The sequence below is a fragment of the Natator depressus genome, chromosome 1, assembly GCF_965152275.1.
Source record: "Natator depressus isolate rNatDep1 chromosome 1, rNatDep2.hap1, whole genome shotgun sequence".
In the NCBI taxonomy this organism is placed as follows: Eukaryota; Metazoa; Chordata; order Testudines; family Cheloniidae; genus Natator; species Natator depressus.
The window spans coordinates 25,183,198-25,203,309 of NC_134234.1; the positions used below are offsets into that span (position 1 = coordinate 25,183,198).

Consider the following 20,112-nt stretch of genomic DNA (forward strand, 5'->3'; position numbering starts at 1 on the left):
TTGAGTTGTAGTTGCAATCGTGAGAAGAGGGTGATTGTGTGTGTAGTATCCATGACATCTGCCTGGGTGGGTGTTTTTAACAGGCAATCATCCACATAGGGAAAAATTGTGATTCTGTTTGCAGAGGTGTGCTGCCACTACAGTGAGCATTTTGGAAAAACACCTGAGATGCTGTCAAATAGCCAAATGGCAGAACCTTGTATTGATAGTGTTCCAGTCAGACCTGGCATCATAGCAAGGGTACTTCCAGTATCCTCGGGAAGAGCCCATATATTGATTCCTCATTGTTTGCAACTCCAAAAAGTTGGTGCTGAGCTGAAATTCCTTGAGACACCACCTGCCTCAAGTCCTGTCTAAACTCCCCATACTGAAAAGCTGGTAGCAGCAGTCTTAATTTGAAAAATACTGCTTACTTTTGGTGGTTTTTAAAAAAATCAGGGAGAAAAAAACTCCAACACAGGAGTTCTAGTCTTCATACTGAAACACACTGTAGAAACAGAACTTGAGTACCTAAGAAATGCTGTATTGTCACTGTACAGCAGAGCCAAAGAAAGTTCTCCCTCAATACAGAAGTAACCAGAAACAGACAAGTATAACCGGCATGTAGTAAGAATTTATTCAAAACTAGAGCATGAAGACATGAGCATACTAAGAAAAAGTTCACATAACCAAGTTACATGAATAGGACAAATCAGACACCCATGCAGAAGAAAACATGGACAAAACAGTAATGCACATGTTTTTCGTAATGCCAAAATATTTAACATCCTAAAACAGTGTTCCAGACACCTAGAGTACTTCATTAATGTACAAGGTCATTTTTCTGAATGTGGATAAGTGCAATTTGTGGTAGTAATATGGAAAATAAACAATGAATTGAACAGCTACAGTATTTATCAATCCTCATGCCATGTTTAAGAATACAAGCAAAGAATTACATCATTACACAAAATAAGTGGATGTCTTTTCAAGGCAAAAAGTTTCTAGTAAAACTACTAAACTGCTGAAATAATGATTTGATAATATAAATGTTAACAAAAAAAACCCCCCTCATCCATGGATGGGTACTTTTTATAAAATTACACTAATATTCTATAGAATCAAAAAGTTATGGTAACTGAATGGTCCGGTGCTCAAAACACTAATCAGATCTTGAAAAGAATAGTTCTGAAATCTGACAGACTACAGAAATCATATGTAACATTAGGCAGGCAAAACAGTAGGGAAAAATGTAAATCTCACTTGAGAAATGGTAAGTCTCTACTATAGTGGTATTTTCATACTTTAAGAATTTTGAGGTGAACAGCTTTACAAGCAACCGTATAGCCAAGTCTATGACAAATATACAATAAATACGGTATAGTTTTGTAAGAGTTCTGTGTATTATAAAAATATAAAACTAATTTCCACAGATTGCAGCAGGCAAACCAACCTGTTAAAGGTAGTACAATGAAGCTATGAGATATGGCAATCTTGACTGCCAGGAATCATTCAGACCAAGCTGATTTTGGTTTATATTAGGCAGATATTTACAATTTCATTATAATTTAATAATTAAAAAATCTATTTGTTAGAAAATAAATCCTCTTCAACCTCTCTTACAAGCTGTGTGGGTTTTTTCCCCCTCTAAATACAGCTTTCTGAAGTGTTAGCTAATTGTTTAGTATAGTAATTATAATCTCAATTCTATTTTCCCTTCCTCCTATTTGCTGACAGAGTTCAGTGTCATATAAGAGTTCCACTAAAAAAAGGCAACCACCAGATCAAAATCTTTTTATTTTTCTAAGACACAACCTATCTGCAGTGTTGTAAAGATAGTTTCTGGGCACTGGCAAGGTTTGTTCAAAACCTTCTAATTCTCAATCAAAGAGGATATAGCTCAATAGTATGCTGCTGGGTGAACATGCAGAAGAGTAGAAAAAAAGCTATAGCTTCAGATAATTTTAAGAAAAACTATGTTTGAACTTCCTTAAACAGAAATATTTAAAAAACCCCTAATTTCTATTATATTGATGGGAAAGTTTTGATTTTTGTCATTATCGAGCTCTAAAGTATCTACAATTTTCTATTAAAGACATGGAACACAAGAAATAACTCCTGACTTTCCTCTTGTGTTGTGTTTCAGAGTCTAATTATCCGGCTGAGTGCAAAAGGGGAGCAGAGGTGGAATATTTACTAGCTAATGGCTTGAGGAAAACGCTATCAACTTATTCTGCGTATTACCAGAACATATTATAAACATGGTTGTGGTGAAGAGGATAATTCTTTAGACCCAAATTCTGCACTCCAATCAGTGGGAATTTGGCTCAGTTCTGTCTTATATTCGCTAACACAAGCTCCCTAAAATGAATTTTACATGATGCTTCAACTAATACTGCAGTGAACTGCAAAGATTTTTAAAAAATCCCAGGTATTCAGTTAAAGATATAGAAAATTAAAAGAATGTGTGTAAGACTATTACAGATATATGCACATTGACTTGCCCCCCAAAACCAGAATTATATTCCGGTAGTTATACAGTGCTCGTCCCTGTTGTATCCAAGTTCAGAGTTCTGCTTAGGTCTTGCAACAACTGCTATTCCTAACACGTAAAGCAAATGAAGACGGTAGAGTTGCAGAGGAATGGCTAGCATAGCTTGTATACTTGCCTCTACTCTTGAGGTTTCTGGAATACTCCCCCCAGTGAAGTAAGTAATGCCACAATATATTGACTTAGAAAAGCATGCACTTGTGTGTACACACAATGCCTGATGAGCTCCTACAAATTTCCACATGCAAAGAGTACAGATTTATTTTCATGTATATACTTCTGAAAGCCTGGACACTACTACTTTAAGGCATTTTACATGGTATTACGTTAACTTCTTTTATCTATGCCTTGTTTTAACTGTATAGTTGTGTGCAGCACCTATAGCTGGGGTTTTCAAAGGGGCCTAAGGAGTCAGTCATCACATTCCCATTAAGTCAATGAGAGTTGAGCAACTCACTTTCTCAGCCCCTTTAAAAGTTCCGGCCTCAAACACGAAGGCAGTTTCTCTGTAAATATATATACATTATTCTATATTTCCTACCCGTTTTTCAGCATTAGTTATGTCTTTAAGTATTGCTGTAGACGGAACCCTGAACTCAAGTCTACACAGGTAAAATTAAGCCCAGCTGAAAAAACCCTAAAGATTAGTTAAACTACCTTTATTCTTAAGCTTTTGAGGAGGTTTTTCATTATTATATACATAAAAGCACTACACACTCCCATCTTGCCAACTGTAAAAATTATTTCAGCCCCCGTTCTAGCTCTGTCAGGATGGAAAAAATGACTATGCATCAAGGTATCATAAGAATTTGTGGTATCACTCCCAATGAATTGCTTATGTCCCTGCATGAGAGAGGGTATGTCTATCCTGGAGCTGGAAGGTGTAGTTTCTAGCTTGAGCGGACATACCCACGTGAAGTGTAGCTGTGGCAGCGGGAGAGGCTAGCCACACCAAGTATGATCCTGTCTGAGACCCTTGGCACATTACACCTTCCAACTCCAGTGTATAGCCTGAGTCTAAAGTGGATTGGGGCTTTAAAGTTTTCTATGATAAGTTTTAATTAGATAGAAATTGACCTACACATACTGTGATATGAATAGTGATCTGCATTGTATAGAGTTTTTTGTTTTTTTAATTGCAGCCCCAAACTTACTTTAAAAGATGCAATTTCAGGCAGGGAGAGAAGCATTACTACATCAGCTATGGCCTAGAACTCAGTCACATATTTTCACAATATCCCAGGTTTTTGGCAGCAAGGCCTCTACCCTTGAACTGAAAACAAAAATATGCAGTGAAGTTTTCTTCTGGAAGTACTAACCAAAAGAATTAAAAATAAAAACATTTAAATAAGCATCTTTAAAAAGGGTTGTTTTTTTTTTTTTTTAATAAGGATAATCCAGTTTTTTTTTTTGTTTTTTTTTTTAACTTTTCCTTTAGTGAATTTAATACTCAGAGAAAGACAACTAGCCCTCAACAGCTAGACTTAAGCATACTGCATGGAAACATTAATCTTCCTCACATAGCTTAGCCAACATATCAAATACCACCTACACTAGCATCTCCTGCTTCAATATTTACCTTCTTTGAGACAGACTAACAACTCTGAGCATTTTGGGGTGGTAGCTAACAAATGTTAGAGACCTTGCAAAATCCCTTACATTAACTGGCTTAGTGGTTTTGAGATGGTCTCTAATGTGTAGGTTTCCAGAGCTGGAAGGCTAAGCTATCAAACCACTACCTTGCTCCATTTCCTTTTGTTTTAGGATTATTTAAAATTCAGAAATCAAAACGGAGGTGGTAGTGGGGGGAAATTTTCACAAACTCCTCCACTCCTTGGCTCCAGTTACAATAGAATTTTTTGGCAAGTCTTCTGTTGTTGCACTTTTACTGGTAATAGTGCTAGTGTTGATAGCGCACCTGTGCTTTTACCAAGTGTAATCTAAAACTGCTCAGAGCAGTTCCAAACAAGATGTTGAAAAAGCCAGTAACTACCTGAGCCCTTCAAAAACTAAATGACCTCATCAGTGCACAAGTGGAATATGCAGCCATTCCTGTCACTTTCACAAGGGAAAAGGAAAGAATCTGAGTAGCACCTATATTGTTTCTGGATTTATTACAAATTTATTTATTGTAGACCACTGGAATCATGTTGACCATTCCACAGACTTATATCTTGTGTCCTTTTTACAATAAGATATATAGCAAACCGTATGTAGTCTAACATCAATTACTCTGGTAGCTCCAGTCCGAATAGGATGCTTGAAACGTTAATGCACCGTGTGGACTGAGCTTCAATAAATTTACAATAAATCTTGCATTCCAGATCAGGGCAAGCATCAGGTTTTTACATAATGGAGTGCTTGTCCCGATCTGCAATGCAAGATGTATTGTAAAAAGTGATCTTATATAAAATAAAATCTTAAAAGGAAATGCATTACAATAGCAAGTCACCACTTTCACGATAGAAAACAGTCTGTATATCTTTAGGATTTCATTCTTGATCTGTAATATCTTCATTTTGTTTTAGCTGTGTTTTAGGTATTGGTAGTTCAAGGTTTGCCCATAACATGGGCTCTGCTTTCCTCATAGTGAGCTCAATCTTCGTAGCTGTCATGTTTACATAACTCCTCTTCACATCAATTACCTGGAACAGAACAAGTATGTTTCACTTAAATTTAGGAATAAGATTGTTGGAAATATGTAAACAATTACTATATGCTCAGCATGCATTATAGGAATTTTGCAATCTCCAGATGTTTGGGTCCGGCAACAGTATAGAATGGAATTTACCTAGGACAGTTCCATCCCCAAATATCTGCAAAATTAAAAAAAGGAGTAAATCTGTAAAACACAGTTGCCCCGGAGGGAGAGAGCAGCTTTTAATGTGCAGTTTCCTCTGGGTTCTGGGGAAAGCTGTGCAGCCTCAGCCCTTTCCTACACTCTGATCAATTATTTTTTGTCCAGGTCCAAATTTCTTGGTCAAGGTATAGCCAAGGTCCAAACTCCAGAGAAAAATATAATAATTATTGTTATTATTTTTGTAAGTAAGCCATTCAAAAGCAACTGGAAGTCCAGATTTGACTTGTGGTCCACCTATTAAGTATCCCTCCTCTAAGCTATGAAGAGAGAAATTGGCATGCATATGTATGCAGAATATGCAAGCTACTGTATGCATGCACGCACAAGTTTGGCATATGAAATTACATGCAACTATAATTGAAAAGGTCTGGCCCTAGAAATTTTTGGCAATACTCATATCGCAATTATGCTTAGACTGGTAAATCCTGCATAAAATGAACTTCTCTTGATAATCCAGACCTACAGAAGTGGTGGTGGTTTTAGGGGGGGGAAAAAACTATTCTATTCTGAAAAAGCTATGGCTGAGGGTGAAATTGAGTAAGGCTTAACAAAACATTCGAGTTTATTATACTTACTCCCCACAATATCACATTGCGATCAAATTCTTTATCTCCTTCAAATATAATATGGATATTTAGCTAAATGAGAAAAAATACAGAAGAGATTTATTAATGTCAATTGATTAAGTTTAAAATAAAAAGTATGACATCAGCACCCTAATTCTACATCACTGAAGTCACCAGGACTCCACACAAACAGAGGTCTGTGCAAATGGATCCTGATGCAGGATCAGGGCCAAGTGTGGCAACATGTTGTACCTGTAGAAGAACGTATCAATGCAAATGCTGGTATTAGGCAATACAATTTTCCAAAATGTGTTTATGGAATCACAAATTAGAATATTTCAATTGTAAAATCTGTGCAATAGCGCGGTTTCTGTGAAGCTACGCATCCTAAAAGAGGGTCTGCTTGCTTTTAAAAACATAGAATAAAAATGTAGAAAATATTTTGGTAGTTAAAAGAAGTTTACATAATTTTAAGTTTTGTAAAGACTTAAATTTAAGAAGTTTGACTAAAGGAACAAAAAAGGCACAAAATGCTTAGGAACCTGCAAGTCAAGAAGAATTATGTCTCACAGGAGAAGATTGTTACAGCATTTTACTTTTGTTTTCTTAAAAGAGCAAAGAGATTGTGTTTTAATATTTATGCACAAGAGTACATCCAAGCAACTTATATTATGCTACACTTAAACATCAAGTTTCGAAAAAAAATATCTATTTAAAATAAAACAGATACTCACCATTGTGCTATTTGCTTCTACATGGCTAAGTTCAGGAAGTGAATTTTTCGCATATATTGAAATAGTCACTTCACCTCCAGTTTGATGCCAATCATGCCTACATGGAACTACTTTTTTCCCCTACAAAACACAGGTGTATTTTGGAAAAATACAGTATTGGAACTGTACATTCAGGATACATTTTAAAAAAACTGCTCTGAAAATTGTCATGTAGGACAACATTTTAATGAAAATAAATATAACTAGAACAGGACTAAATTCTGCATTTAGATGTGTGCGCAGGAACCCTACTAATGTTAAGGAAAAACTACATAATGGTAAGAGTTTGAGGGCCCTCTCCCATCCTACAAATCAAGATTCCATTCAGAAAGGATTATAGCTCTACCTTCTAGGCAAAAGTAAAAAAAATTTCAGTGGAGAAATCTTTCTTTAGCAAGGAGCCACTTCTTAACTCTGTCATTTGACAAGCAGACTCAAAACTTTAATATTAGAGATATAAGATGTATATAAAAAAAGCAAGGATTATAGAAACAGAGGAGGAAAGTATGACAGGTGAAGAAAAAACTATCTAGTATATAGTTTTGCATTGTCAAATATCTCCATCCTATAGCATTAGGGATGCATCCCATCCAGCAAAATAGAAGTGACATGAACTAAAACTTTTCTAATAGATTACGACCCCCATCCCTTTTATAGCCCCACTCTCTAGAAGTTCAGAGTCACACAGTCAGGGGAAAGAGGTGCAAGAGCACTCCAATGGAGACTACTACTAGAATGCTCCACCAGTTCAAGCTACACTATTGGCATATCTCCTAGATTGGGAATGTACAGAGGCCAGCTGAAGAGGAATTTTTTACACTATCTATGAAGTACCCATTTTGCAAGATGAGATGCTCAGATTCATACCCTTTCTAATGCTTGAAGGAAGTATTAGTGGGAATGAGAAAAATCTCACAGTAATTGACTGGACAGCTTGTTGTCTAAATTTGAAAGAGGTAGTAAAAGGGCACTGGAGAGAGGGCTTCATATTACTGCTGCAACAAACAGGTCACAGAACACTCCGCAGTGGCCTCTGGTGGGAACAGTACAGAGAATGGGACAAGGGAAGGAAGGAGGAAAGCCACACATTAAAAAAAGGAGTGTCCAGGAAGGAGGAAAGATTAAATCCATTCAATGGCATTGCAGAAAAAAAAAAAAAAAAAAAAAAAATCTTTGGGCTCCCTGAACCTGGTACTTTCAGTTCTAGACAGAAGGAAAGGAAACCAGACTCCCAACTCCTTTGCTAAAGAAAAAAAAAAACCAATTACCCAGGGAGAGATGGAATGTGGAAAGAGGTAGCAGGTGGGAAACAAACCAACCAAGGTTTTCCCAGTGGCCCATCTTTCCTGTTTTGTGGGAGGGTGAAGTTAAAGAAGAGAAAGAGGATGCTAGACTTTCCTCTTTCTTCCAGCAAAGTGTAAGAAGTTTGAGCACAGCACTGCAGACCAGTGGATTGCAGCATGGCTACCTTGAACTAGAGCATCTAGTACAGCTAATATACTGTGGTTGGCCCAGTGAGGCAGTTGCTAGGCTGTATGAAAGCATTAGGGACAGCATTTCAGCCACCTCCCCACAGCAGAGACCAGCCAGCTGGGAATACAGACTGCCCTGCAACACATGATTTTGCTACTAGCCCCACTGGGCTAGGAGCCAGCTATTTTAGTAAGTTGCTACAACTAAAATTGAGGTTTTAAAACTTTTTCCTTTTCCACCCCCTGCATACACACTCAAGTCCTTCTACCCTCATTTTTCTAGAAAAACTGAGCAATACAGTTACTATCAGGAAGTGACAGAACTGACAAAGATTCTGTGTTCCCAAGAGATTAAGTGGGCTGGGGGGGTGGGAAATGACTAAGGGAAGAGAGAGCACCTAGCAATACCTCTTCTTCCTTTTAACAATGCTACATTTGCTGTATTGATCTTATTTTGTAGGTCAGAAGCAGAGACTATATTGACAATGAAGTTGTATATACACATCTAAGAGCAGAACATGACTGGATAGTATTATTTCTGAATTTGAAAGTGCTCAGCTACATTGTTTCAATGTAACACTCTAGTCTTGCAGCATCCTCACACAACCTCTTTAACTATTACCATAAGTATTTTCCTTTGTTTTACAAGTCCAAACTAACCTGTCTGGTTTATTCTGAGCTCTGCTACGGAACAGCTATAAGCAAAAAGCACATTCTGTGTCCTAACATAAAAATAATCAAACCAAGCAATGCATTATGCTTTAGAGCAAAGAAAAACCCACTGTAAGAATGGTGTTTGGAAAAGATAGAAAAGTCATATTCCCACCAGTCCCAGCTCTAGAACACTCACTATTTCTGTGTGAATGAGATTTTGGAAAGCAAGATTATTTTAGTCTATTTAAATGTATTCTATTCCTAGTTTTAGGAAGATGTTTCTCTGTGAAATTTTTTTGGGGCTCTTCGTTACCATATGCGTAACATTTATAAGTGCTGGGTTGGAAAGTCTATCACCTAAAAAAGCCTTACAGAATTGTTTAGAAATGCGTACAAACAGTGGGTTTATTTTATTTTATATTATTTCACAATGTATGGTTCAATAAAAGGTGTGGTTGTATACAGACAAGTACAGTATTTCACTCAGATTAGTTTAAGATCCATTATTAATCTCAAACTGCTCCCAACACTCATCAACACATATTAGAGAAATTGTGTAACGGTGGAGGTAGGGGAATTATTATTCTTTGTTTAAATAAAGCTGCAATTCAGTCCACCACTATACTTTCTTAATGACTGGGAAGTTTAAGTAACCAGCTACCAATGGCAAAGTTAGTACTACTTACAGCATCCTTTTTAGTCCACACGTGTGTTCCCGTTGTACAGCCTTCTTGAGACAAAAATGTATTAAAATCAGAAGTTTTTCTCTTACAACAGCTCCAATACTTCATCCTTTGAAAAAATTTCAAAAGAAAATAATTTAACAAGCCATAATTGAGGCTAAAATTGTGTCAGAGAGGTCATGAAAGTTACAGAATATATGATTTCCAGAGACCTCTGACATTTTCTGCTTCAGCTCCCAGCCACCACGGGAGAACCCTGGAGCTTGCAGACAGCAGGTGGACCTCAGAGCTCCCCATTTTGTCATGTTTTTTTTAAGTAAAAGTCAGGGACAGGTCACAGGATTCAATGAATTTTTGTTTATTGCCTGTGACCTGTCCATTACTTTCACTAAAATAACCTTAGCCATAATACATACACAAGTCAAATATTTAGAAACATTTATCGCTATCAACAGTTTTAACAGTGTAAACATCTTACCTTTTGAAAATAACCAACTGCATAATATTTAGAAAAAATGATTAGAGAATTTATGGAAGGAAATCCTATTAATTACATAATACTAACCCTTCGTGGAATATAGGTACTCCAGAATGGTATATACATATTTCTTCTGTGCTCTGTGGTCCTTCAAATGTCTGGTGAAATACAAAACTTTTTAAAAAAATTCTCTCTCTCTTTTTAGGAAGTAAAAAATAAAATATTAGAACAAAACAATTAGCAAAACAGTTTGCGAACACTGACCAATATGTATTACTGCATTTTAAACAAACCAAAAATGGGCTCTTTCTTCCTCTGTGCTGCAAAATAAACTCAGACACATTCATTCCATCTTCATCAAAAGTGCCTCCCCCCCATCCACCTTAAAAGTATCCTTTATATTGACTCTGTGGGATATCGGGATACTATCGCTATTAGTACTCAAAGGCTAGTTTAACCTCTTCTTACAGAGAAATCCAGAACTATTCAACTCTGTTTTCACAAGTGAACCAAGTGTGCGCATGTACACACACAGGTAATGAAGTAATATTTGGCGCATTATTAAAAAACTGCAAGCTTAAAATGAGGTCATTCACCAATGAAAAAGTCACCAAAATGAAGCACCATAAAAGGAAGCAGCCCAATGTACTGCGAGGTGCTTAGCAACACAAGGATCTATTAACTGAAATACCAGCCCCTCGTAATCCAATTGACAGGACTACTGCAATCCAGTGGAGAGGATCACAAACTCTTGTGCAACCACCACCCTCACCAGGTGACCCTCAATGATAACGAACAAAGGATCCTTCAGACCTTGTGGTTGCTACAAATTTTTAGTTTGCATCCCTCCTGTTCAGTGGAAGGTTGTCAGGGGAAAAAGTGAGGTATGTCTACCCTGCAATTAAAGACACCTGTGGTTGGCCCACACCAGCTAAACTGGGCTCACAGGGTTCAGGCTAAGGGGCTGTTTAATTGCGGTGTAGACATTTTCTCAGACTGCACCCTAAACTCTGGGACCCTCCCATCTCACAGAGTCCTAGAGGCCGGATTCCAGCTCAATGTCTAGCGATTTAATTCCAGCAATTAAACAGCCCCTAAGCCCGAGCCCAAGTCAGTTGGTATAGGCCAGGTGCAGGTTTTTAATTGCAGTGTAGATGTGTCCTGAGACAATTTGGGTGGGACTGGAAGAATGGTTTCATGGTTGAAAATGTAAACTGTGGTTGCTTCCTTACTCAGTGTTCTTCAAAGAGTGTTTGATTAGTAGAAACAACAAGGAGTCCAGTGGCACCTTAAAGTCTAACACACTAGTAGGTACGGCATAGACTGCAGCAGAACTTCACTAGTTGCCAGGAGCAATTCCAAGTATTTATCAATAGAGCCCTTCAGTTTGGTACCACCTCACTCTGCCTAATTTTTAACTGCTGGAGTAAAGTATCAGAGGTGCTGACACTGACAAACCCCTACGTTTTTTAATTTGGGGCCCAGAAACCTTAGTGATGGGCCTCAACTCTTGAGATTACTAACTCATTGGTCCAAAAGAATCTACATTTTGACCTTTTGAATAAGTTGAAAAGTGTATCTATTTATTCAGACTTGTGGACCCTGTGTGGACTCTGAATTACTTTATAATCTGTTTTAAAATGTTGACTTGTTCATGGTCTTAGGATTCTATAGTTACACTGTAAACAGAAGTAATAAAACAGCTATTTACCTTCAAACAGCCTCCATTTTTACATGACGTCCCAATTTTGATCTCATCACTGTCCTCTTCTGTAAAATGAAGGCATATAAATATCTTTAATATAAAAATGCCACTTTATAAATATCAAATATTTAGTTTACTTAAAGATAAAGTCTAGATTCTGACAGACCCTTCCATATGTCCATAGGTGGGAGGTGAAAGAGTACAAGGAGCATCCCTCATTTTCTGCACCCTACACAAAGGCCTGTCAGAAATGCATACAGAAACTACTTCCTATATATTCCCTAATGTGAGCAGAGATCAGATAGGACCATGACCCCAATACACTTTTGTATCTGCACCCTGAGCTGGTGTGCTGAGGGAAGCATTGAGCACCACATAAGGGAGCACAGCAGAGGGTGCACTCGCCTTGCATGCTGGAATGTTCAGGGAGGAATTACACAAGCAGTGCTGGAGGTTATTGGGAGTTGATGACTGCTCAGCACTTTAGGAAAAACACACACACACACAGGTGTCTTAATATGAACTCCTCTTTCTGAAAACTGTGACTATGTTGTATAGTGTGCTACCATATTAGAAATATAATTACTTGATACAGGGCTATCCCAGAGTTTAAAACTCTCCAGTATTTAAATAAATAGTTTGTTGATAAATTAAAGGACTTTCTTCTTTACATTATATACCACATACATCCATTTTGGAGTCATTATGCAATGATTTAATCACAACAGATTTTTAAAACAGCCAAGACAGCAGTCCTAGGAGACATTATCTCGACAACTAGAACTTCTATGAATATTTTTTTTTTTAGAAAGGCAGGGCCATTTCCCTTGGAAAGAGGGCTTTAGTTCTGGAGTAAACAATATGGGAACATCCACAAAGAGACCATACAATTTTAATTCCTAGATTCTAAGGCCAGAAGGGAGCATTGTGACCATCTAATCTGAACTCCTGTATAACACAGGCCATAGAACTGCCCCAAAACAACTCCTAGAAACTATCATTTAAAAAGAAATCCAATCTTGATTATTTGGGTCTATCTATATTCAATTACTTGGAATGTCTATTGTTCCAAGTGAAAACAGTTTTTCCATTGAAACTGTTTGGAAAAATGCGCCAGGGATAACAAATACACACCATTGACGGTTTGAATAAACTGCTTAAGGAAACATGTTTCTCTCCTGGTGTCAGTTTCAATTTAATTGCTGCCTTCTGTGGAACTAATTTGCTGGAATATGTGGTTCTTGAATACATTTGTAAAGTCATTAATTCTGAAACACTGGCATGTGAGACATTCTACCATTTATCTAAGGATATCGCAACAACTGTGTCTTTGGCATCTCGTTCTGTTTTGTTACAGATTCTTACCTTTTTTTTCTTCTTCATTCTCTGATGATAGTTTCAGTTTATCTAGTGCTTGTTTCAGGGAAGCGGATACTTTCAGCTGTAAGCTTGTCATTGGCTCATCTGGGCTAAAATATTTAAACGCATTCATTTTATCTTGGTCAAAATAAATTACATAATAAGACAAAAGATACCTTTCAAACCTCTGCTGTGACAAGATTAGAATACGCATCACCATCATTCTGACATAACAGGGGGGAAAAAAGCCACCTCAATCAGCCACTACAAAATACCTTTCCCACAAAATAATTCCAGGGAAGAGAATGAAGTCTTATTATGAAATTGTACAATTGATGATGGCAACCTGGCTGAGTCTTAATTCAGTCAAGATGTTAGTGGGTTGGGAAAATCAAGTAGAAGAGTTGGCAAGGCAATATCTGTACTCTAGGTTGAAGGACTTCATCTGCTACATGTGACTCAGATTCCCGATCTCGGTGTTTTTTAAGAGCCAGGGCTACACTCAGAAGATCACACAGCAGCTGTACCCTAAAAGACGTTTTCAGAACGCTGCTACAAAGATAATTTACCTAGCCCATCGCTTTGGCCATGTCACTCCCTCTTTGAATCTCTCCACTGGCTCCCCCTTCTCTATCGCATCTAACAAAAGCTGCATGTCTTCATTTTCAAGGCCCTTCATGACCTCTGCCCATTCTCTCATTCAATAATGAGATGCTGACTCCTCCCTCCAATAGGTGCATGAGGCCATCCTCCATTAGCAGACTGAAAATTTTCAAACAAAACCTTCATGCTTTCTCCCATGCTGTCCCTCATGCTTGAGCAATTCCCTGTAAACATCTGCAGGGCTACTTCATTAGACTCCTTAAAACTCTCCTTTGCCATAATGCCTACAAAAACTTAACAGTTAAACCACTAGTGTGCTGAGACCACTGCTTATGCTAACACATTAGCTCACGGTTTCCTTGTACTTCCCTATCTGGCTGTATTCCTATATTGCCTTGTCTTACACTTAGATTATAAGATCTTTGGCGCACGGTCTGTCTTTTTGTTATGTGTTGTACAGTGCCTAGCACAATGGGGTTTTGTTCCTTATCTATGGCTCCTAGGCACTATGATAACATTTGTATTATCTGTCACCTTATCTACAAGGAAGCATCTTAAAACAGAACAGTTGAAACCCAAGAGTAGACACAGCCCATATTTTAATCACAGGCATTAAGGAACCTGTGGTGAAAGTTAAGAGTGATTTAAATAAAAGTCACATTATTTGATTTGGCAGAGTGGCTTTACCTCTTGTGGCACAATGCTAAATTGACAAATTTTAATAACGTATGTGTTTAATTTACCATTGTGTGTTTTCAGGGCTGATTAAAGTTAAGAAATAAATAAAAATTGTATATTCCAGTAAGAATACCACAATACATCAATGTAGCTCTGTTATCAGTACTCTTGACCACAAAGTTCCACACTAGAACTTTGACTCCTATACAATGACAACACTGAGGGGTTCTGTACTATGTTTCTGTTCTTCAGAGAGATGCTACCCAAGGTCCCTTTATGTCCATATTTCAGGCAAGTTCAGATCAAAATTAGAAATAACTGCAATATTGTTGCCAATTATCCTATCAAGACATCTAAAACAGTGTACAAGCTATTCTCAAGTACACAATGGTCATTCCATTTGCCTATGCTTCCACAGCATGTAACTAAATACTTTGAATTAATTCACATAAGAGATGCCATATAAAACCAAAAGCTGTAATTTAAATATGGTCATTGCTAGGTTTGAAAAAAATGTCTGACTTAATAAATTAATGTCCACTTGAAAATGTAATATATAACAAAGGGTCAGAATATCTATTTTAAGATCTAATGCTGCTTCTCATCACCATAGTACCTTCCAAATAAAATCAATAGCAATAACCAAAACAAGTTCTAAGTTAGCCACTGAAAACAAATTTGGCACAAATGCCAGTTCAATATACCGTACCTTGGCCTATTAATGGTTTCCACTGGCTTTGGAGCCCGAATTATATGCTCCTGAAATTTAGGTTTCAGTTCAGCTAGCTCCTTTCGCTCAGAGGTAGTTTTGACTTCAGGTTTCACAGGCTCAGGGGGTTTCTCACTATTATGGAGACCCTTTGTACAGCCCTGTTGTAGATGACATAGAAACATATGTGGAAAAACAAAAACAAAACACTTCATGTGCAAAATCCAAAAGCAAACTATTATCCAAGTTTAATGAATTAATGCATTTTGATTCTTCACCAGCATCCTTCACCCTTTGCTCAGTTCTAGTGACTGATTTGCAACAAATGCTATAACTGAAGTTGAAAAGTGACATCCGCATCTCTTGGTTTTCAGATATATAAACTTTCTGGAACACTTAAATGAAGTGTTCTATGCTTGTTAAGAGGCTTTTTTTTTTTTTTAAAGTTTGAGCAAAATCTCTTTAGTTGTTTATGATTTAGACCAGTGGTTCTCAAACTTTTTTTTTCCCCCACAGACCACTTGAAAATTGCTGAGGGTCTAGGCAAACCGCTTAATGATCTCTCCAAATGTTGTTTGTACCATTAGCTAACTATCGTAAAGTGTTTTGGATAAAAGCGCTATAGTAAAAAAAAACAAACAAACAAAACAAAACTTTTTTTTGTTCTACAAATAAAAGCACACAACTCATATTTTAATATCAGTAGTCTTACCTTTCTAATGTGATGGATGTGCCCTCTCTCCCCGGTCATAGCAGCCCCGGAGCTAGGGCTGGGAAGGAGGGGGGTTTCTCCCTCTCTCCCCTGCTGCGGCAGCCCCTTGAGCGAGGGCTGGGAAGGAGGGCTGTCTCTCCCTGGCCGCCACAGCCCTGGAGCTGGGGAAAGTAACCTCTTTCTCTGGCCGCCACAGCCCTGCATGTCCCATATTCACCCCCCCCCCCCCCCAATCTTCTCATCCCACTGCCCCCTCCAACCTGCGCCCTATGGCCACCACCGCACCTGTGCGCCTTCTCCAGGGTCCAGGCACCTGATTAGTGGAGCCACGCTCGCGCAGCTCCGCTAATTCAGGTGGGTGGCCCTTCATTCTCTTGTGTGTAGCCACCCAGGTGCGCACCTTGGAGGGAACTATCCATGGACCACCTGAATGGAGCTCGTGGACCACTGGTGGTCTGTGGACCACAGTTTAAAAACCTCTGATTTAGACAAATGAGTGTAAAAACACCCTCCTTTCTTTTCGTGGCCTCATAGTTTTACAATATTATAAGCACATTTTGACAGAACCAATTAACAAATTGCTGAAGTTTAGAAATTGAAACTTAACATCTAAGTAGTCTACAAGGAGAAATAGTGAAGCAAGGCACTGTTTGATTCAAAATGATTTTAGTTTAACAAGATGTATCCATTTAAAATTTGCTTAATGTAACATCTAATTCTATGATTTTTTTAAATTGTAACAGATAAGCTATATAAACTGCAATAATCAATTTTTAAAAAAAATCACCAACACATACCGCAATGCTTAAGAAGTCAGAGAAGTCTGTTGTTCTTCTCTTACAACATGACCAGCCCTATAAATTTGGAATAAAATAATGAGACAGATGCAAACACCCCACTCAGTAAGTTTATTAGAAGCAAAAGGTTAGTGATAATTCTTTCCAGCATATGCTGCTTTATAGTCTTAACACTCTCCTCTCCCTTGGACACTACTGATCATCCCTGTATTTTTGAAAATGTAAAGACTTCTACAGTTGCTATTACTAGTCAACATTTGCTGACGTCATCATAAAGCACCATCAAAACTTACTGAAACAATACTCCTATGCTGTGCAAGGTTCTGATTCAATATGAAACAACAGGCAAACACACACAGTTGATAAAATAATTTAACTAAAATAAATCTCTCTGAGGTTGAGTTCACCTGCTAATGTTATGGACACAGTCTCTATTTTCAAGAGCAATATAGCATGGACAGAAATTTCTTCCTTATCTTTGGAGAGTCATAAGCCTATTTTATGTTAGTCTCATTCATCCCCCATTGTCCAGTGTCATCTTTGCCTTAGGCAGTCATCTGCTCAAATTAGGTCAACTCAAAACCAACATTTATTATATCAAATGAAACAGTCCTGATGCTAGAGAAACAGATCTTACTGCACCACACAAAACAACTTATCTGGAAACTCAAAGAATCTTTAATTTGGTATTAAAAAAGATATTTTGACTAACAATGTATTTCTGCAGCCGATTAAAAGATGATGGGAAACGCTTTCTTTCTTTGAAATAGGGAGCATTATTTTGCAGCGTTTCCTCTAAACATTCATCCTTTACACAGCCAATATATTGTGAACAGTAAGACAGTATTTATTGGTTAGCTTATTTGGGACACATATTAGAAGGAAAGTTATACCTAATGGGACTCACTATAAATGAAGGGAGGAGAAAAAAGGGAGGTAGAATATGGTTGTTTGTAACAAGTGCTGATTTAAATTTTTTTTTATTAAAGCTAATGTTAAAATTTAATACACACTCCTCCACCTTCTGGCTTCTCCTCACGGGAGAACTACTGCTTCTCACCTCTTCCTTATAGCAAGCTGATGCCAGACAGTCTCTTTTCAAATCCTCTCACACTGTATAATCATTCACAAATTCATGAACCTTATGATTTTTTTCATTCCTTATTTCTTGCAATCAATATTTCAACTAAAAGAAAAGGAGTACTTGTGGCACCTTAGAGGCTAACCAATTTATTTGAGCATAAGCTTTCGTGAGCTACAGCTCACTTCATCGGATGCATAAAAGTGGAAAATGCAGTGAGGATGTTTTTATACACACAGTTCATGAAAAAATGGGTGTTTATCACTTCAAAAGGTTTTCTCTCCCCCCACCCCACTCTCCTGCTGGTAATAGCTTATCTAAAGTGATCACTCTCCTTACAATGTATATGATAATCAAGGTGGGCCATTTCCAGCACAAATCCAGGGTTTAACAAGAACGTCTGAGGAACGGAGGGGGGGGAGAGGGGGTTGTTAGGAAAAAAACAAGGGGAAATAGGTTACCTTGCATAATGACTTAGCCACTCCCAGTCTCTATTCAAGCCTAAGTTAACTGTATCCAATTTGCAAATGAATTCCAATTCAGCAGTCTCTCGCTAGAGTCTGGTTTTGAAGTTTTTCTGTTGTAATATCGCAACTTTCATTGTCTGTAATCGCATGACCAGAGAGACTGAAGTCTTCTCCGACTGGTTTATGAACGTTATAATTCTTGACATCTGATTTGTGTCCACTTATTCTTTTACGTAGAGACTGTCCAGTTTGACCAATGTACATGGCAGAGGGGCATTGCTTGAAGTGAAGTGAGCTGTAGCTCACGAAAGCTTATGCTCAAATAAATTGGTTAGTCTCTAAGGTGCCACAAGTACTCCTTTTCTTTTTGCGAATACAGACTAACACGGCTGTTACTCTGAAACCTGTCAATATTTTAACTATCATTTTGCCACTTTCAAACTTCACATTAACTTCGTTTAGAGTCAGACAGGCAGAATTCCTTAATGAAGATCTTGTCCTTTATATAAGCCAAGAATTCTCAGATTTTTCCACATAGTATCTCCATGGCAACAACACTAATTGCTTACCTGGGCAAATAAAAATATTTAACATATTTTGGCTGTCTTAATGAAATTTAACTTCCAAAATTGAGGAGTATCAACACCATGTGACCAGCCTGGTCCTTGCAGGCCATCAACAAATGCTTGCTGGACCACCAATGATCCACCAATGATCCACAGATCACAGTTAAGAACTGCTGGTATAACAAGAGACTACTGAGAAAAAGGTCTAACCTTTCCAAAGCCTATTAGTCAGTTTTTGAGCAACATAATTTTCTCTAAAAATGCAAAAAGAATACAAAGAACAACAAACTTTAAATTATGTGTACCGAAATTTTAAAATGTCTATAATCGAAAACAGTTCTACATACCGTGCTTTTTACCTGGCTGTGGTAAGGCAATACATTTTTCACAAAACAATATAGGATATGTAATGCTTAAACAACATGCTCAGTTTGAGAAGAATAGAAAAATAATAATCACCTGCTGCAGTGAGTGGTCAAACAATGTACCTGTTATTTATTGATTTAAAGAATCTTTCACTATCTGTATCCTGGCATACCCACCTTTAAAGCATCATGAAAGACTGGTACACCTGGATGATATGTGCATGAATCTGAAAGAAAAGAAACATGCAGTACTAAATGAAAATGTAATTAAATGAACCCCAAACCCCTGCAACTATTAATCTAAACACAATTACAGCCAGAGCTCCACACATTTGATTCTCACACTGCACATGAGCTCAACCTTCCACCCCTTTCCCATCACTCTTTGAAGAACAAGCACTCAGAGTATATATGGAGCCACATACAGACTATTTATTTAAACTAAGTTTTTTAAGGTAGAAACTTTTTTTTTTTGGCCATATACACCACAGTGTACAATATAAGCACACAAATAAAATTACCCTTACTACATTTACCATGGGATCTTTTGGGGACCATGATCAGCATCATATAGAGCTAACCTTAACTGGTATCCCAGTAGAAACACAGACAAATGTCAGCCTGGTCCAGTTGAATGGCACTGATACTCAACTCCATTTTGTAACACCCAACACAACTATTTACAGTTGTTTGGGAGATGGATTCAAGCCTCCTAAGCCAAAGGCACCTAAGGTTCTACACTGCCTTAATTATCTGGTATTCACAAACTTGATTAAAGAAGATTGCAAAGCATGCCGTATAGCCAAAGACTCAATGAACTCCATCTGTTTAGCTTAACAAAGAGAAAGTGGCATGATCATGATTAAGAGGTGGCATGATCACAATCTATAAGTACTCAGGTAGGGAAGAGAAATTTGATAATAGAAGGCTCTTTAAGCTGGCAGAATCATTGGGAAGCTACTGAAACGATAGTGTGCTCAATTTACATCAAGTATATTTCACCCAATATTGTATTCCTAAGATAAGGAAAAAATGCGATCCAAGAGCTGCAATT

General features: G+C 37.6%; 1 protein-coding gene across 4 annotated transcripts in view; it reads right to left on the reverse strand.

The window, feature by feature from the left end:
* Positions 1-599: 599 nt before the first annotated feature.
* Positions 600-20,112, reverse strand: part of CHORDC1 (cysteine and histidine rich domain containing 1) — a 22,787-nt gene continuing 3,274 nt past the window's right edge. Inside the window, exons 2-11 of one of the 4 annotated variants that reach the window (XM_074956489.1) lie at positions 19,236-19,285; positions 16,580-16,636; positions 15,071-15,231; positions 13,087-13,190; positions 11,728-11,786; positions 10,104-10,213; positions 9,542-9,647; positions 6,691-6,810; positions 5,966-6,028; positions 600-5,175 (exon numbers count right to left, since the gene is read on the reverse strand). In XM_074956489.1, the coding sequence (XP_074812590.1) occupies positions 5,023-5,175; positions 5,966-6,028; positions 6,691-6,810; positions 9,542-9,647; positions 10,104-10,213; positions 11,728-11,786; positions 13,087-13,190; positions 15,071-15,231; positions 16,580-16,636; positions 19,236-19,285 (983 nt within the window). In that variant the 3' untranslated portion in view covers positions 600-5,022. The remainder of the gene's footprint in view (positions 5,176-5,965; positions 6,029-6,690; positions 6,811-9,541; positions 9,648-10,103; positions 10,214-11,727; positions 11,787-13,086; positions 13,191-15,070; positions 15,232-16,579; positions 16,637-19,235; positions 19,286-20,112) is intronic. The other 3 variants (XM_074956499.1, XM_074956508.1, XM_074956517.1) reach the window with 3 other exon arrangements.